This window comes from Vidua chalybeata, chromosome 23, assembly GCF_026979565.1.
Source record: "Vidua chalybeata isolate OUT-0048 chromosome 23, bVidCha1 merged haplotype, whole genome shotgun sequence".
In the NCBI taxonomy this organism is placed as follows: domain Eukaryota; kingdom Metazoa; phylum Chordata; class Aves; order Passeriformes; family Viduidae; genus Vidua; species Vidua chalybeata.
Genome location: NC_071552.1, coordinates 1,030,482 through 1,049,646, shown reverse-complemented (window position 1 = coordinate 1,049,646; position 19,165 = coordinate 1,030,482). Strand labels below are relative to the sequence as shown.

Below are 19,165 nucleotides of genomic sequence, written 5' to 3'. Positions count from 1 at the left end.
CATATTAACACGCATATTTTAGAATAATTGATGCTGAATTCATTTTGCAGCCTCGTTTCTCCTCAGCCTTCCCCCACCCCCTCTTTCATATTTGCATGGGAAAAAAAAAAAAAAAAAATCCTGTGATCCGTCCAGATGGCAGCTGGAGGCTCTCAGCTGAGCTGGGCCGTGCGCTGGCTTTCGGAGGCTCCTCCTGGCCAGGGTGGGATCAGGGGCTGGAGGTGGGATGCTGATGGCTCTGGCAGTGTCTGGAGGGCAGGAAGAGGCTCTTGCTTAGGTGTCACCCCAACGATGCTCAGCTGAATTTGGGGTGTCCTTCTCTGCTCCTTGGCCAGAGCTGCTAAAGCCAGGCTTTGTGGGCGGCCAGGCCTGAGCTCTCTCTCTCAGTGGAGGGGACATCAGGTAATAAAACCTGGGACAGCACCCTGGGAGCAGCGTCACTCTCTGCAGAAATGTGTTCATCAAACCTCTGGGGATGGGCAGAGTGAGGGTTCTGCTGATACTTTAAAATAAGAAGGTTTGAAATATACTGTAAGGCTAGATTAGGAAAATTTGCTCCTGTTTGGGGATTGTCTTCAATTACTGCATGCTACCAGAAAACCCACACCAAGCCCTTTTCTGTAAGTGAAAATTAATACAGGCGTGTGGAATTTCTCTCAAGAGAATCAAGGAAGGCGTTTGAAAATGTGCAGGTGTGTTTGAGTAGATGGTCTGCAGTGCTCACAGTGTTCTTGGCCTTTGTAAGGAGCTCTGGACCAGCTCAGTGTCCAGCCTCTGTGACTGTCCCCTGAGCTGGCTGGGCACCCCCTGTCATTTCACACCCCCTTTGCAGGGTTTGTCTCTGCCCTTTGTCCCGGGAGGTGACACTGAGCATCCCAGCCCTGCCCCTGCTGAGCCCCTGCTGTGTGCAGCTGAGCCCACAAATAATCCTTTGGAGATAAGTGGACATTTCGTGTGCTTAAAGTTAAGCCTGTGCTTAAATTAAAGCCTGTGCTTAAGCACAAGCAGGACTCAGGCTGGCGAGCTGGGCACCCATGGGTGATGGTGGGCAGCAGGACAGGGGGGACACCCCGGGCAGGGACACCTGGGGTGAGGCTGGCTGGAGCTGTGACCCTCAGCAGAGGCTGCAGAGCTCGTTCTGGCTGTGCACTGGTGCCCTGAGCCTTGCAGTGTGCAGCTTTTCAGGCATCTCCTGGTGCTCTCCCGTGTCTGGGGACTCCCTAATCAAGGACATTCCTGAGCACACGTGTCACCTGCCACTCAGCACACAGCTTAACCTCATGCCATGTGTTTATCTCATTCCAGGACTACTGTCAGCAATGCCACTCTAAGCATAAACTTAATTATATCTCCTCGGGTAGCAGCAGGGAAGTGATTTATTGCTGCTTTTTGTTCCCTCCCTCCCCTCACCTCTCTGTGATTATGCTCCCGTTTGCTGCTGTGGAGATGCTGATGCTTGACTGCAACTTTGCTGCAGTTGCAGAGCCCGTGTCTTAAGTCAGCGTTGGCCAAAGGAGGCCTCTCAGTGGCCACAGAGCTCCCTCTTGGTGGCCTTGTCTTAACACCCATCCCCTCCCCACCAAACCAGCAGGGTGACACAGCACACTGGGGTTTTTGGGTGGGCAAGTGGGAACTTCCAGGGCTAATGCTCTATCATGCCTTTTCAGAGGATAATTTCATTTTAAAATAATTGCTGTGCCAAGGCAGGAGTCCCCTGGCTGAAGTGGCTCCTCGGGAGCAGATGTGCTGGCTCCTCAGTGCTCCTTCAGCTCAAAGCCTGAGATTTCCCCTCCAGCTCTCTGGTGCTGGCTGGTTTTCCCTGGCTCCATCCCCCATTTCTGGGGGTGCTGACGGGAGCTCCCCGCAGGAGGCTCCTCGCTGCTCTGCCCCGCTCCTGGGGAAACCAGAGAAGTTTGGGAAATGGTTTCTCTTCCCTGTGCCATCCACTAAGGCTCCTGCTCTCGTTCTCCAGGGAAAGGGAAGGTGCTTTAATTATTCCTGCCTTCTGGAAAGCCGTGGTAATTAGCAGCGCTGCAGAGAGCGAGGCCTGGCTGGGCTTCCGAGCGCTCTGAGGAGGCAGGAGCTCCTGGGTGCTTTTTAAAGACATTTCTCCTCTGAGCTGCAGCTGTGGCAGCCCTGGAGCACCTGGAAATGCCCGTGGCTGTGTGGGACAGGATGGGATTTGGGGCTGCACTGGGGTCCCTTTGGTGAGTGCCCCAGGTTTTTTTTACAGCATCACATCAGCCCCAGGTTTCGGGATGCAGAGCACAGCCCTGCCACAACGCACTCGGAATTTCTCCATGTGGTTTTGAACAAATTGCTGATTATTTTTCCCCTCATTATTCACCTGACAGAGGAGCAGGTTGAGTAATTAGTGAACGCATGTGAACTTTGCAGCGTTTTTATGAATAAAACATGTGTGAATTGGCTGGGTACCGGCCCTGCTGCTTTAGCCTGTGCACCCACTGACATCTGTCAGTGAGGAGCATCCCTGGCCTGGCCTGTGCCACTGTCCCCGTGTCACCCTCCCCGGGACAGCTCAGCTTTTTGCAGCGAAAGCTCCTCCTGCCCGGCGCCGCACAGCTCTCTGCTGCACTCCCCGGGCGGGCCGGGCTGCCTTCCTCAGCGCTGCTGCTGAGGAGCTTCTTTGTGCGGCTGTGCTGGATGCTGCGCTCGCCCCTCCTGCTCCCAAAACCGCCCCGTGCCCGCCCTTCCCGCGCGTGTGTGCGAGGCAGCAGCTGCTCGGAGCGGTGGCCAGCAAGGCTTGAATAGCAGCTGAAAGGGAGGAATAATTTGCATCCCGTCAGTTTTGAGAGGCACTTGGAGGCGGGATCTGGCTGCAGCGCTGCAGGGACAGAGGGACCTGGGCTGGGGAGAAGTGCTGAGCGTTCCCAGGCTGCCGATGGGGGAGATCTGGGTGCCTGCCCTAGGCAGAAGGGGCTCTGTCACCTTTGGAGCTGGACGTGTGAGGCTGGATGCTGCGTGCCAGCCGGGGAGGCACTCCCCAGCCCATGCCACCCTGTCCCTTTGCACCTCCGTGTCCCTTGGTCCCTTCTGTGCCTGCCCTCCGAGGGGACCCAGCCGTGGTGGCTCCCTGGGCTGGGCTGCTGCCCGTCCCTGAGCCCGGCCGTGCCTGCTGGAGCTGGCGCTGAGGCCTCGGGCTGTCCTGGCACAGCCAATGCTCTAAAGGCACCACTGAACCGTGCAGAGCAGGAGGGAGCCCTGGGCAGGAGGCCAGGGGCTGAGGAGGTGTCCCCCAGGCTGGCCATGGCAGTGTCCCCACTGTCCCCACGTCCCTTGCCCTGAGCCGTGCTCCGACCTGGCAGGGTCGGGGGGGGCACCCCGGGAGCCTTTAGAGCTTGCACGGGATGAAGGGAATTGATCCTGAACGTCACTGCAGGGCAGCAGAGAGGAGGCAGGAGCAGCACCCAGCGAGCTCAAGTCTCACATAAATCTGTGAGACAGGGCAGCGAGGTGCAGGTCACACCTCCTGCGTCCCGGGACAGTTATGGGGTCCCAGCTCACCCTGATCACCCCAAACTGAGTGGATTGCAGCGTGGGGGGGCAGGGGCCGTGTGCATGTCTGTTCCACCGTGGTGACAAATGGAAATTCCCCCTCCAAAAACTAACGGGCAACCTGGTGGCAATACCCAGGCCAAGCCCTCATGTTCTGCTCCCTGTTTTCCCCAGACTAAACCTGAACGGGCTAAGAGTGGTGCAGGGAGCCAGGGCAGCCCCCTCTGTCCCCTGGACACCTGGAAGGCAGTGAAAGCATGGTGTGACAAGATCTCACCTCATTTAAGGACTTGGAGTCATGTGGAGGCCTCCTGCTCTCCTGGTGAGCTGCCCCAGCATCTCGTTGCTCGTTGCTAGGAAATCACATCTGATTGCAGGGCTGGATTTGCCTAAGTCGAGCTCCTGGGCCAGGGATGTTGTGCCAGTGTCAGGAGGACACGGGATCTCTGTTCCGTGTGTCTGTGGTGTCCAAGGAGCTGCTCAGAGCTGGGTCCAGGGGGTTGTGCTGCATCCCACAGCACCTGACTAATTCTTCTGGCCCAGAATGATTTTTGTGGTTCACGCTGTGAACTCCCAGAGTATTTCCCTGCCAGCTTTGAAGCCTAAACTGTTACTCACAAGTGCCCTGTGCTCACACGAGGCTCTCTGATGCCAGGAGGGAATTATTTGATGGGAAGGGTCCATGCCAGGCCTGCCTCCATCAGGACTGCCAGGTTGCTAAACAAAGCCACTGGGGCTGCTTTTCTTCTTGGACGTCTAACTAGGTCAACATACATTTGCCTTGTCTTAATAATTATTGATAAGCTGCAGGGGATCATGTGCGGTGCAGGAAGGGGCTGCTCCCCCCCCCAGCTGCCCGTGCAACCCCCCGCCCGTGGCAGATGCTCTGCAGTGGATTTGTGCCTGGCTCTGGTGGAACACCAGCGTTGTTTCCCCCTGGGAACGTGTGCAGCTCCCCAGTCTCTCTCTGAACCTTTCCAGCAGTGGAGAATGGAAGGGAATGGAGAAGGGCTCGTGGTGGCACGCTGGTGGCTTTTGTGGCTGCAGGGACCTTGCTCCCTTCTGGCCCCTCTCCAGAGGGATGCTGTGGCCCACACACATTTCAGTCCGTGTTTGCTGCTCGCTGGTGCGAGGTGAGAGCAGGTGATGCCCCTGTCCCACCCCGCACCTCCCTCCTCTCCTAGCACCAGCCCCATGAGTGCTCCTGGCTGCAGGGAAAGCGAGGAGAAGTGGTTTTCTTCTGGAGCCACCCCCTCTGGAGGGTGGGAGACAGGGAGGAAGGATCAGAGTGTCCCACAGGCTGGGGAGGGTCACTGTGAGCTGCACCAAGCTGCCTCCAGCCTCCAAGCCAGGTGCTGATGGGGCTGTGCCCACACGTGTGGGGATCTGTGGCTGTGCAGAGCCAGCACTCGAGTTTGGGGTCCCTTCCTCGGCGTGGGCTCCTCTCTGTGCCTCCATAATCAGAGCGTGCAGACCAACTCCAGCGAGGTGAAAGGCAAAGAATAAATCCAACCACCCTCTCCAAGCCGCTCAGACTTCAGAGCTGAAGAGGAGGTTATGTCCTGGGGATTTTTTTTCTGTTGCTTTTCCAGCACTAATGAGCAGGGAGGAAGTTCTACTCTTTGTTCGAGTCGCGTTCACTGAATTTTTTTCTCCAGTGAGTAGCGGGGAGGGGAGGAGGGGATGGGAGGCACCGTGTCTCGTGGACACGTGGGACCACGGCAGCGAACGGCAGTGTGGGATCGCCCCGCTTCACCCCTGAGCTTCAGGTGACAGAGTTTCTTCTGGGAGGCTTTTGGGTTTCCTCATCAGATCAAAACAAGGTCTTGGCTTCAGCAGGATTCTTTCAGAGCTGGTGCAGGGCAGTGATGTGCAGCTCTCCTGCAGTTCTCCACGTTGCAGAGGGAGCTTCTGACCTTGACTCCTTCCCGCAGTCTCTGGGTAGTTTTTTTGGGGGGGAGCCTGCACCAGTCCTGCTCTTTACGGAGCTCTGTGTGTTGTCCTTGCCCTGCCAAGCACACTCCTGGCTGTAGAAACCCAGACTGTGTGAGGATTGTGGGCTCTGCTCTCCCTTCCTTCCAATCCAGTGTTTTTAAAAACCAGTTCAGAGCACCCTGCATGTGAGAGCTGCTGGGAGGGCGGGGGGCTCGCTGGGTGCCCTCGTTCAGGCAGGGTCTGGTAAAACCTCACCCAGCTCTTGCCTTCCTCCTGGGCCAGGGCTGGGACGTGGCGAGCCCAGGCTCAGCCCCTGAGCACAGGGACACTTGTCTGGGGGTGACAGGCCCTGCCACCTGCCCTCACCCACCCCAGCCCCTCCACGAGGGCTCGGCACGACTTTATCATAATGCAGCATGAATTTCATTAGCCCGTTTGCCTCTGAGCCCGGAGATAATTCAATCCCGGAGTGGCTTACGAGGCGAAGCGCGGTTTAGCCTGCGGAGCCCCACAGCCCCTCTGAGCCGGGCTCAGAGCTCAGGGCTCAGAGCTCAGGGCTGGCTGGGCACAGTTGGGCTGAGCACGGGGAGGAGGATGTGGCACTCCACACCCTTCCCATCTCGTTAGCCAGATTTTATAGCGTGAAATAAGAGCGGGCGCCGCGGCGCGAGGGCTGCGCTGACCGCGGCAGCCAGAGAGGGGGTCCCTCTCACGTGCGTCTGATTTTCCTTCCGTCTCATCACGGGAGGGTTTACTTAGCAAGCTGAAAAAAATCATTACATATGCTGCTAGTGGCCTGGTTAATTAAGATCTACAGTTCTCTGGGTAGGAAAAGACGACCTATATTTACTGTATGTAGGAAGACATCTGTCAGCTCGAAGCGCTAGATATCCCAGCGCAGGTTTGTCCTGCTTTTGCAGGCTCTGAATTGCAACTGTTTTAAGCTCTGATGCAGACCAAGTTAATTTTAAGATGACTGTTACTATTCTAAACATAAGGAAGGGCATATTTAGCCTCTCAGTACTCAAAAAGGCAAAACCCCCTGCATGTTTCTAGTAATTTTTCCCTAACAGTTTGCACAAAACAACAACAACAAATCCTATTTGGTTTCTGCAAAAGAATATGTTCGAGGGTGATCGTAAAATAGATTATTTTTAAATCTGCAGATGGTTTCCACATATTCCTCCTCAGCTCACTGCAGCTTTCCACCTCAGTAAACTGGTTTGTAATTTAGCCGAGGGCTGTGGAGCAAGCGTTCTGTCGTCTTGTTTTTCTTGTTCGCCTCCTTTACCCCCCCACGCCCCCCTCTGCTTTCTGTCCCCTTTCTCTTCTCTCTCCTTGATTCTCCCCTGCCGAGGGGCTGTCGGTGTTGGGATGGGTGTGAAGGGACACTGAGCCACGACTGGCTTTGCCATGGCACTCCCCACACCCCATGGGCAGCCGCTGTGGGGAGCTCCTGGCAGAGCTGGGGGCTGGGATTAGGGCTGGGGGGGCGATGCCACGGGGCCCAAACCACGCTCCCCGCTTCACTCCTCAGTGGGGAGGCTCTGCCACGCTGGGCATGGAGGTGGCTGCTCCCATCCACACGGCCCCCTCCAGCTGAGGGAGTTATCGGGGGGCTCAAGGCCGTGGGGAAAGGGTGAGGGATGCACAGCCCTGGAAAAGATAATTAGAGGAAGGATGCACTTTGAGTTCTGCAATGGCGGCTCCCCCCTCCCCCCTCTGCCTGGAAGAAAACACTGCTTTTTTTTATTTCTTTGTTCTTTCACGGTTCGGCATTATAATTATTGAGATTTCACTGCAGGGCAAAATGATCATTTGACAATGTAAGTGGGGAAAATAATTCTCGTGTTATCCAGCAGCCTCACTCTTATTATAATTATGGCGAAACTCCTGCAGACTGAAGTGGGGGCAAAGAATTTCCTCCTATGTGGTGTTTGGCTTTTCAAGATTTCTCAAGATTTGATTGCAGATGGGAGAATTTCCTTCCCTTCCCATCAATAATCCGAGGCTGGTGATGGATGGCGAAGGACCAGGGTACCTGTTGTTTTCCCCTTTGTTTTCATTAGGCATTTTCCATTTCTGTCATTCTCGGCGTTGGTGATGGATTTTTATGAGCAAATATCTTGGTTCAAGCCATTCGGAATTGTTTGCACAGTAATGTCTGCAGCAGCCGCAAAACCCAATTAAAAAATCAGAGGAAAATTGATGCAAAACTGCAAATCAGCCCCTCTCAAGATGGGGGACAGCGACGGCTCGTTCTGTGCTGAGGCAGGCGGTGGTGGAGGGGTCACCCTGCCTTGGGCTGGGCAGCTGGGGCTGGGGCTGGGGGTTTCTTCCTTTGCCTGCGGGCAGTCCCGTGCCATCGGTGGTGCTGTCCCAGAATCTCCAGACTCCTTGTGAGCCGTCCTTCCCAGGGCAGTGTGGCCACCACGTTCCGTGTTCCAGCCTCCAGCCCGTGCCATCCTGCATCCCGTGTCATCCTGCATCCCGTGTCATCCTCCTTCCCGTGCCATCCTCTCTCCCGTGTCATCCTCCTTCCCATGCCATCCTCCATCCCATGTCATCCTCCTTCCCATGCCATCCTCTCTCCTGTGTCATCCTCCAGCCTGTGCCATCCTGCATCCCGTGTCATCCTCCTTCCCATGCCATCCTCCATCCTGTGCCATCCTGCATCCCGTGTCATCCTCCTTCCCATGCCATCCTCCATCCTGTGCCATCCTCCTTCCCATGCTATCCTGCATCCCGTGTCATCCTGCATCCCATGTCATCCTCTGTCCTGTGCCATCCTCCTTCCCATGCCATCCTCCATTCCATGTCACCCTCCATCCCGTGCCATCCTGCATCCCATGCCATCCTCCATCCCGTGCCATCCTCCGTCCCACTCTGCCCGCCTGGTGCCCAGCATCCCTCCCCATCCCTCTCGGGGCTGGGAGCACGGCGTGGTGGCAGGGAGGTCTGCTGTCCCCTGGCACCCCGGGGCTGATGGAAGCGAGCTGACAGAACACAGGCAGCATTAGCCTAATTATGGCCATACCCGCTACCTCTGCGTGGAATTTCCTTTCTTAGCGACTTCCTGTTTTCCTCTTTGAGATGCAAATTTTTGCACAGTCCTCGATCCAGATTTTCTCCTCATTAGCATGAAATCTGACTAGTTCCGCGGTTTTTTAAATAGCAAATGAAAAAAAAAAAAAAAAAAAAAAAAAAGAAAATTAAATGCTGTGCACAAGTAGCGGCGAAGACCCCCCCGCCGTGATTCTCGGGGGCAGAAGGTGGAGGGGCTGGCGAGGATTTTTGGGAATCACTCAGCCACAGCCGCGTTTTTCCACGCCAGGCTGCTCAGCTTTGCTCGCGCGTGGCTGAGCGGGCTGCGGGAATCAGCGCGGAGGGGCCGGTGGGCAGAGCCCCTGCCCAGCTCCCCGGCACCCTGCGCTGCCTTCCCAGCCCGCCCACCCTGTGCTAGGGCACACACAGGTTCAGCCTGTGGACAGCAGTATTTTGGTTTGCTTCCTCCAGGAAAACGACACTCGTTGTAACAGGAGGTTAAAAAAAAAAAAAAAAAGAAAAGAAAAAAGAAAAACGCGATGCTCCAAAAATCCCTCTTTGAATTGAGTGTTCTCTTGGTGGATTTTATATGTTTTTATGCCTGCCGTAATCCCAGCCCGCTGCAGCTCAGCGCTGGGAGAGGGCTGGTGATAGAGCCGGAGCAGAAGGCACTATTTTGTGGTAAATGTCACTCTAGTAATACTCAGCTCTGCTCGGAAATAGAAATCCAACCCTCGCTGGCGTGCGGCGTGGGGAGCCGGGCTCGGGAGCTGCCCTGCTCCCCTGCCAGCCCCGTGTCCCGATGCTCCGGGAATGCCTTTTGCCCGGCATCGCCCTCCCCCTCCCCAGCTTCCCTGCCCAGCCCCTCCCTCCTCCCAGCTTTCCACCACATAATGAGTTTGATAAGAAATTGTCTCGTTAACAGGATTAGCCATGGAAATCTCTAGTCCCCTCCTATTCATTTTGTAATGCTCTTCATCGTGGTCTGTAATTTTCTGCTGGTATTAGGCGGCTCCGGACCACCTCGGGAGACGAATTCCTCCTCTTTTGGCAGTGCCAGCGTGGCTGGCGACAGGGGGCTGCTCCATGGGCAAGCCCCGGCCCCGTGGCTCCCACCCAGGGGATTCCTCCTCCTCCTCCTCCTCCTCTGTGCTCTGGTTCAGTGAAAGTGTGTCACTCCCAAAGTCGCTTACGCAAACAAACCCAAGTGTCCCCAAACACTGCTGGGTTTCACTGCCAAGCGCCCCGGTGACTCAGAGGTGGATTAAAACCCGGAGAGGCAAACTGTGCTCTCCCTCACACCCGTGTGAATCCATTTCCGTGGGCAGCATAATTCCGGATTTACTTCTAGGAACATGACTTGCAAGTCTGGCCCTTGGGTAAATAATGACTCTTGATTTAATAACTCCTGCCAGCCCTGCAGGATACCTCACTTCCGAGGGAGCTAATAGAGAGAGATCTTTCCTAACATCTGTTTTCCCAATTTTGCCAACTCGTGAGCCTGCATCTGGGAAGCAGCATCCAGGCAGCAGAAACTGCCCACTGCCAGTGAGTCCAGTGAGGATGGGAAACATCTGGGAAACACGGTGTTCCTGGTGCTCCACTCCAGCCACGTGCTGGCTGCTCACACCTGGATGCAGGATTGGCAGCGCCAGCTCCTGATTATGCCCATCCCATATTTGTTCTGGTGTGTGTTTCCCTGAGCCCTGATAAGAAAATCCCTGGTTTTGCTGGAAAACCTCTCCACTAGCACAGCAGTCGGTGTGCAGTGTCCTGGGCACCCCCCAGGGCAGGGTGACAGTGTTCGGTGACACATGTCCCTGGTCGCCATCCTGTTGCAAAAATTTGATGCTCAGAAATCCCCTCCAGTGTTTCCTTTTGGATTTTTTGGCTTGTCAGATTCCCAGAGCACCAGGAGGGCCTGGCACAACATCTGCTGGACAGCGGTGTGACACGGAGGTGACAGTGACACCGTCCTTGTAAACCTTTCCTGCTTTTTGCTTCTCTCTCTTGTTTCACGTCTCCCTCTCAGAAAAGCCATTTAAATGTAATTCTGTTCTTAAACCCTCTCCCTCATGCATGCCTAATGAACAGCCGGCAGAGGTGCCGGAAACGGCCCGAGTAGGATTCAATCTCGCCGAGTGTCGACAAGTCATTTGGAAGGAGCCCTGGGAGCGCGCCCAGTTTTATTACAGCGTAATTAGAAATAAAATCTTGTTGCGGGAGGAGAATGAGAGATGGGTGTTAATCCTGTAACGGGAGGAGATGGAGCCATGCTTATTAAGGAGATTAGGGAGGAGAGGTGCAAAGCCCGTCGTGACTCCCGCATTTCCACCCCCCTCTGCTGCTCCCTCTGCCCTGACTCCTACAGAAACCATCAGGTCCTTCTGTCGGGAAAAGGGACACTGTTCCTGGAGGAGGATGAGGAGGAGAGGAGGATGAGGAAGAGAGGAGGATGAGGAGGAGAGGAGGAGCCCCTTGGTGCGGAGCCCGAGCTGCTGGCTCAGCTGGCGCCGCTCGCGTTACAAATGCCCGTGACTCTTCCAGGTGGGAACCTTTGGCTGAGCTCACAGCTCTGCTGCCCCGGCTCTGCGGGAGAGCTCTGCTGCCTTTGGAAGGGCTGGGAGCAGCGACGGCCCTACAGCTCCCTTGGGATCCCCACGGCAGGCAAACACGTAAATAAATCTGTCAGATTTGTGCAGGTCCTATGAAATTTGCATTGGGCTCAGGTTACAGCTCCTCTTTAACATCTCCGCCGGGGAGGGATGGCGAGAGCTTTAATCTCAGTGCCCGGTCCAGGGCCCCCCTGCTCTCAGCATTTGCTGTGGCACGAACTGGGCTCAGCCTGCTGAGATAAAAGGCAGCTCTGGTGCGTGGCCACCGATGCCAGCCCGCTCCTGTGCCCTGTGTCCCCTGCCCCGCTGGGCACTGCGTCCCAGGGCTCCAGCTGTCCCCGGGAGGGAGGTGGTGATCAGTGCCATGGGGCGGGCAGGAGTTTCCATCCTCGCTGGGTTTTCTGAGGATGTTCCTTGCCCCCGGGCGAGCTCCATGCCGGGCAAATGGCATCCTGGAGCAGCAGCCACAGCAGAAAAGTGCCGCTGTGGCAGCGGTGGAAAATTACAGGCTTTGCTCTTTGGGGCTTCCCCCTCCGTGCCTTCTCCCCCGGGAGGCGTTTGTCACTTTAAACGCGGCCAGAAATAGCACCAAACAGTTATTGGATTTGTCCGGGATGCCTTGGGATGCACAAGCTCCGAGTATGGCTAATTCATAAAAGCAGGCACCTATTGATTCTGCAGAGTACCAGGGGAAAGTTATCTCATTAGTCTTATGAACTATAAAACGTGCTCCCTCCTGAAGCCCTGACCCCGTTGTTTTGATAAATCTATGTTGGATAGAGCAGGAGCTGGTAACCTGCATCGACTGTAATCTTTCTCTTGGAATTGGGAGCCCCTTGGGAATGATGCTGGGGTTTCAGGGCCACCACTGGCAGCTGGATGTGGGAGAGGTGTGTGTGTGTGTGTGTGTGTACTCAGCGAGACCACGCAGGAGAGCCCCTCTCTCCCCCTTACACTTTTCCCCAGGTGAGGGGCCAGGTCCTGGGAATTTCGGTAGAATTTAGCTCGTGGTGGGCTCTTGGTTTGATCCAAGGGCTTTGGTGAGGTATCTCCAAAGGCAGCAGCTCAAGTCTAGCTGGAGGAGTTATGAGAGGCACACCACTCCAGCCTGGCCACGGATGTGCTTCGTCCTCTGCTTCCTGTGAAGCCTTTCCACCTCCTGGCAGGCAGAGAGATCTGATTTTATTGGGAGACCTCTGACGTTAATCTGCCTGGCAAACTCAGCAATAAATCATTTGGGTGAGGTCTGCTGGAGCCGCTTACATCAGTTACAGCCCCGCATCTCCCCTGAACCAGCAGAACGTTCCTCGACAGAGCCACTTGTCCCCTCCCAGAAAAAAAAAAAAAAAAGAAAAGAAAAGAAAAAAGAAAAAAAAGGCAAAGGAAGCTGTGCTGTCAGCTTGGGTGGATCTCACACGTGATGAACAGTAGCACCACACCGTGCAGGAGGCAGATGCCTCCTGTCACTCCGCGGTGGAGATGTGGATCCTAAACCCGCAGGATTTCTGCCTGTTCGTGTCCCCGGGGAGGTTGTTATGGCTGGAGCCCCATGCAGAGCCTGGATCTCGGGCACAAGGCTTTGTTTCCAGCCCGGAGCACGGCAGCACGGGGCTGTGGATCCCCAGGCACGGCCGCGTGTGAGGGTGTGGGCTGCCAGCACTTCGCAAAATACAGCCCCGTTTCCATGGAAACCGGCTCCCCCCATCTCAAATTCCAGTGCAGCCAATGTTCTCCGCTTACTGGTTTGATGGGAGATGAAAAATTAATGTTTGATTTGCATGCTGTTGCGGTGCTGTGGGACCACTCCCCCTGCCCTTCCGCGGGGGTCGCACAGATCCCGGGGCGGCTCCCGCTGGCGGTGGAGCACAACGCCCGCACCACCGCACCCCCGGGGCCAGCTGCAGGCTGCTGCGGGCCACGTGCTGCCACACTGGTGCCGACATGCCACGGCACGGAGGTTTCGGCTGAGGTTTTGGCTGGTGAAGCCCAGAACGAGCAGGGATGGAGTCACAGGGGTGTCCCTGGAGATGTGGGGATGGCAGCTCCTGCTCCCACTGCTTCCAGGGAGGATCAGCACAGGGTGCCAGCCTGGCGGGTGCCTGTGCCTCTGTTAGCCACAGCTGACTGGCGTTATGATTAATTATTTGCTGTTTCTTTGCCGTTTGGAGTCCCCCACTGTCTTGTATCGAGCAGTTGGAGTCAAACACTCACATCTGGCTGAGCCACGGCTGGAATGGGTGATGCCAGCACAGCTTGGCACTGCCATTGCCTTGGCTCGTGCCAGGGCATCTCCCTGGTTCCCTGGGTGAGGATCCCTGATTTCTGCTGCTCTGTCACCTGCAGTATTTGCAGGGAATTGGGCCTGGGGTCCTGCCCAGGGTGTGGGAGCCAGAGTGCTCTGGGAGCTTCTGCCTCTTGTCCTCTCTCACTCGTGCTTACTCTGCACTCCTGAGTTTGACCATGGAGCTTTCTTCTTGCCTAAATTGAGAATATCCAGGTGCTTCCAAAAGGTGCTGGAAGTAGAAACAGTTGTTTGGCCTCATCAGCTAGATCCTGGCTTAGCAGGCATTGTGCAGGACTTGAGGGAGCCATTTGCAGATGTTGCTGATTTACAGGCTGGGTTTAAAGGTTTTCACTCTGAGCATTCAGCTGCACTAAATTACCTTCTGCAGTTGAGGGGTTTGGTAGGGGGTGGTTTGGCTGGCAGCACGGTGCAGCCGAGCAGATGGAGCATCCCATCCCAGCTGAGACTGGCACTGGAATAAACCCCAAAGCCCCACAGAGCTGGGGGTGAAAGCCTTGCTTGGCACAGAGGGGCAGGGCAAAGTGCTTTCCAGGTGGGCAGGGAGCCTCTCCAGAGCCTCGGCTTATCCTGCTCTCCATGTAGCCACTACACAGGCCTTTCTATTGGTGCTAATTACTGTTATAATTCATGATGAATTACAGGGGTCAGGAGCCAGCCAAAGACTCCTTCCCCCTGTGCCAGGCTCCAAAACCAGCTGCCCTGAGGGGGCTGCTCTCCTGCCACCCTCCTCCCGGGGCTCAAACATCAGCTCAAGCCCTTATTTGTTTTCACATGATTCTAAGTAAGTTAAGCTAATTATTAACTCAGCGGGACGGATTCACTTTTAATTGCGGCGTTGCCATGGCACGCGTGGCACCGCGGCGCAGCAGCGTGTGCCGGAGCTGCGTGCCACCCGCTCTGCTCACCCACGGCCTGCCTGAATCCGAGCCCTGGCAGCCCAGGTGCGTGTGAAGACCCCCCAAAGCTACCTTTACACCTGGGCAGGTGTGTGCGCTTGGCCAGGGTGAGTGATGGAGGGAGGCGGTGCCTGCAAACGCCGGGGCTGCTGTTGCACACACGAGGTTCCTGCGGCTCACCCAACTTCACCAGCCTGCCTGAAACTTCAGCCAGAGCTGCACCCCGATGTGGTGGAGGTGCAGGGAGGTGGAGGGGGGTCCCTCTTTCCCTGCCACAGCTCCGGTGCCAGCTCGGAGTGCAGGGGCTGTGCCTGACCCGGGTGCTCAGCCTGGGGCCAGGGGAGGCTCGCTCACTCTTCTCCTCCCTTTGTGTCTCCAGAAAATAGGTTTTTTATTACTTCTTATGGAGGTTTGTACATATCGGACGTGCAGAAGGAAGATGCCTTGTCCACCTACAGGTGTATCACCAAGCACAAGTACAGCGGGGAGACGCGGCAGAGCAACGGCGCCCGGCTCTCCGTCTCAGGTGAGCCCGTGCGGCTGCCAGCGTGGGCGGGGGGCGGGTCCAGTGCCGGGGAGGGGGCCCAGCCCTGCCCGCTGTCCACTCTCCTGCTTGCTTCCCCGCACTGAGAGCACCGGCATCGCCACCTCGGGTCCCCGCAGCGAGGGGACATCCCGGTGCGGGGCGGGAGGTGCCGTGGGGGCTGCGCAGGGGGCTGGCAGTGCCTGGGCTGTGCCCCCCGGCACGCAGCCCCCTCCCCGAGCCGGGCGCGGCGGTGGCAGTGCCGCGCGTCACCCCGAGCGGGAGGCGACGGGGCGCGCGGCGATGCGATGTGACAGCCCGCGATGTGAGCAGCCTGACGCGATGTGACGAACATGCAAGCGATACTGCGGCGGAGGCAGTGCAGTCCGGAGTGCCGGGTGTCTCGGGGCGCTCCCGGCTCCGCTGACTGCCCAAATTACTCCGCTCGGGAGGGAGGGAGTTCGCTCGGCGCAGCGCGCCCGCTCCCTGCCATATGCTGTTCCCATCCTCGGGTGCTCCCGCACCGGCTCTTCGAATTAACCCCCCGGAGGGCAGGGAAGAGAGGCAGGGCTTGCCGAATCTTGCCTCCCGGGGACCCCCGGGTCCCAGCCGGGCCCGTCCTGCCCCACGTCCCGGCGGTGCGTGGGCGTCGCCGGGTGTATCATCCCAAATCCGCGCGGTTCGATCTGGCCCGGTCCCCTCCTGGTCGCTGTCATTATTTACACGTCACGGCGTTTTACTTCTGCTTGGGAGTAATGAAAGAGGTTTCTTTCCCCTGGAATTTAATTTCACGCCTGAGACTTAGTGATTAATTTTCTCCTTTCCCAGCTGCCTGATGGGCCCTTTTGCTTGTAAATTTTGAAATGTGCCACAAAATTTGTGTATTTTGCACCAATTAGGTGTCACCTTGAGTAATTCCTCCGATGCTGAGTTTATTCCTCCCATCAGCTATTTAGGATGTGTTTTTCCTCCCACCTCCGCCCGTGCCTGTTGTCCTGGCTGCTAAGGGCTGTGCTGGCCGGGTGGGACAGGGCACCCCATGCTCAGCAAGGATAACGGGGTGCATCCTGCACTCCTGTGTGGCAGAGCCACCCGCTCAGGGGAGTGGGGAGAACCATCTCGTGGATGGTGCTGACTGAGCACGGTGTCACCATGCCAGGGGGTCTCCCTCAGTGTCCCTGAGACACCTCACTTCCTCCTCTTCCCCGGGTGAGCCCAATTCCTCTCCCAACCCAGACCCGGCGGAGTCCATCCCCACGATGTTAGACAGCTTCCAATCCAAGGAGGTGAAGGCGGGCCGGCTGGTGGAGCTGCCCTGCATCGCCTCGGGCTACCCCAACCCGGCCGTGCGGTGGATCAAGGACGGGCGGCCGCTCCCCGCCGACAGCCGCTGGACCAAGCGCATCACGGGGCTGACCATCAGCGACCTGCGCGTGGAGGACAGCGGCACCTACATCTGCGAGGTGACCAACACCTTCGGCTCCGCAGAGGTCACGGGGACCCTCACGGTCATAGGTGAGAGCCGGCGGGGAGGAGCGGTGGGGGGCTCAGACCTGCTGCCTCCTGACACGTAAAGCCTTTATCAGTATACAGCTTTAGGGGTTTATACAGCTGTATAAACAACAGCCTTGTGCTTTGGCACAGTGTTCGGCTCGCTGGAAGCCACTGTCTTGCACATGTCCGACGTGTTGGGTGCTTCTGTGCTTTGCTTTGTTGATTTACATAAAATTTATGTCGATTTACATAAAATAAGCTCTAGCCAAATAGTAAATACCATCTGGGCAGGCCAAGCATTTATCACGTGCTGTTTTCCTGGGGCTTCCTCCTGTCACCGGGATCCTGGCAGCACCAGAGCCACTGTGCCTGCCTTACCTGGAGCACGGTGCCAGCCAGGCCCCGTCAGCCTGCTGGGAGCCAGCCTGGTGTGTCCCCAGCGCAGCACTGCGCCTGTCACATGGACCACATCTTCTTACAGCCACCCTGCCACCTCCCCACAGTACCCCCGCCGGGGGCCTGGGGCTGACGTTAAAAGCAGGGGCTGTCAGCAGCGAGGACGGTGGCAGGGCCACCTGCCTTATTGTGCGGTGACATTTACCGCACAGCCGGGCTGTTGCTGCCGGGCCAGGAGGAGCAGAGAGCGCGCAGCGGGGATGAGCTGCCTCCCGCGGCGCTGCCCGGCACCGCCAACGCCTCTCCCCTCTCTCACAGACCCTCTGCGTGTGACCCTCACACCAAAGAAGCTCAAAACGGGCATCGGCAGCACCGTCATCCTCTCTTGTGCCCTCAGCGGGTCCCCCGAGTACGTCATCCGCTGGTACCGCAACACGGACCTGGTGGCGGTGGATGACTACATCTCCATCCGGGGCATCAGCAACGAGACCCTCCTCATCACGGCCGCCCAGAAGAGCCACTCCGGGGCCTACCAGTGCTTCGCCACCCGCAAGTCCCAGACGGCACAGGACTTCTCCATCATCACGCTGGAGGGTGAGCAGGCTTCCCGCGCTGGGGGCTTCTTCCTCTGCCCCTCTCTGAGGGGAAGCTTTGTGCATGGCTGGAGGGCAGGGACCTCCAGGCCCTCCAGGCGCTGGGGTGGGGGTCCTGAGGCTGCTGCCACTCTGTTCCTGGGCTCTGTGCGCTGTGTGCAGGGGCACAGCATGGCTGGGATGGGGAAGGGCCAAAGTAAGTGTTGACTTGCCATCCCCAGCCCCTGGGCACCCCATTCACCAGGCAGCCCTCCCTGATCCCACCCCCCGAGTGTTTGGACAAGGGATGGGCTGTACTGAGGGAGGTGTCCCCTCAAGCTGGCCTCTGTATCAGCCACCGTGTCCCCTCGCCCCCGTCTGCATCTCCCTGCCACAGGGACACCAGCACAGCCATGCGTGTGTCACCAGCTGGGCTCCTGTCCCGGCGGAACCTGGGGTGGGAGCTCAGTGCCGTCCTGCTGGCGGGTGACTGCTGCTGCCTGTGGCTGCCGTTCCCTGACCCCCGTCCCGCTGGGTGCCCCCCAGATGGGACCCCCCGCATCGTCTCCTCCTTCAGCGAGAAGGTGGTCAACCCCGGGGAGCAGTTCTCCCTGATGTGTGCCGCCAAGGGGGCCCCGCCGCCGACCGTCACCTGGGCGCTGGACGACGAGCCCATCCCGCGGGACAGCGGGCACCGCTCCAACCAGTACACCATGTCCGATGGCACCACCGTCAGCCACATGAACGTGACCAGCCCGCAGATCAAGGACGGCGGCGTGTACCGGTGCACCGCGCGGAACTCGGTGGGCAGCGCCGAATACCAAGCGCGAATAAACGTAAGAGGTGCCTGTCTACTTTTAAATATCAGAATAGGACTTTTACTGGGCTTTTTGGTTTTGGTTCTGTTCCCCGGCTGATCGCTCCTCCTCGCCTCTCCCTCTTCTTCCCGGCCATGTGGGTCTCCCTGGCTACCCCAGCCTCACTCCCTGAGCCCTGCCCCACTCCTTGCACACCTGCAGGGTTGAGCTTCTCTGATCCTTAAAGCAGGGAGTTCAACAAAGTGGAAAGCAATTCCAGAGGCTCAGAGAGCTCTGCAGGAGTCAAAGGGCAGCACTGTCCACATTGGGGTCCACTCTCACTCTGTCAAGCCCTGCCTTGGGGTCTGCACACGGTGGGCAGGCACCCCCTGAGGGACCCCAAGCATGGAGAAGGAGGTGACAGGCCCAGAAGTGTCCCAGGTCCCCTGTGCTCTACCAGCTGCCCCCGTTCCCTACAGGAGCCCCACTCCTTGGCAGCCACCACGCCTGGCGGCACCAGGATCTCCGTGACAAACGATGATGAGGCAGCACGTGAAATTGTGGAAAATGAGCTTTGATTTGTCATGTCTGTATTTTCTTTGTCTGCTAAAAGCCATGGCCGCGTTAATCACCGTGTTATTACGGCTGCAGCGCGTTGCTCGGTGCGTTCCGGGGAGCGCTCTCAGGCACGGGGTGTGCTGTAAGCCCCTGCCCATTAATAATCCCCAATTAAAGCTCCCAGGCTTACAGGTGGGAGCGAGACAAGATAAGGGAGCCTTTATTTGTCTGCTGAGAATGAGGGTTGAAGGGCTGTGTTTGTCTGTGTCTCAGGTTTGAAATGGATCTAGTGGCTTTTTGGCTGGGATCCCAGGAGAGTCGGAATTTTGCTGCCGTTTACTGCTGAATTTGGAGGAAGTTCATCCCTCAGCCAGGAGAAGCCAGAGCAAGCGTTTTCAATGAGGATGTTCCCTTGTCTCCCTTTTCCCCCTCTCTCAGCTCTTGATGGGCTGTCACTAGATAAGATTCGGGTTTCTTTTTCAGCGGCACAGAGCGTGTCCCTCAAACAGGCCC

General features: G+C 57.3%; 1 protein-coding gene across 3 annotated transcripts in view; it reads left to right on the top strand.

Annotated features, from left to right (window-relative positions):
* DSCAML1 (DS cell adhesion molecule like 1) overlaps window positions 1–19,165 on the top strand; it is a 95,933-nt gene that overhangs the window by 51,422 nt on the left and 25,346 nt on the right. For 2 of the 3 annotated variants that reach the window (XM_053963544.1, XM_053963543.1), the window contains exons 4-7: window positions 14,692–14,838; window positions 16,072–16,350; window positions 17,044–17,319; window positions 17,844–18,140. In XM_053963544.1, the coding sequence (XP_053819519.1) occupies window positions 14,692–14,838; window positions 16,072–16,350; window positions 17,044–17,319; window positions 17,844–18,140 (999 nt within the window). The remainder of the gene's footprint in view (window positions 1–14,691; window positions 14,839–16,071; window positions 16,351–17,043; window positions 17,320–17,843; window positions 18,141–19,165) is intronic. The other variant, XM_053963545.1, reaches the window with a different exon arrangement.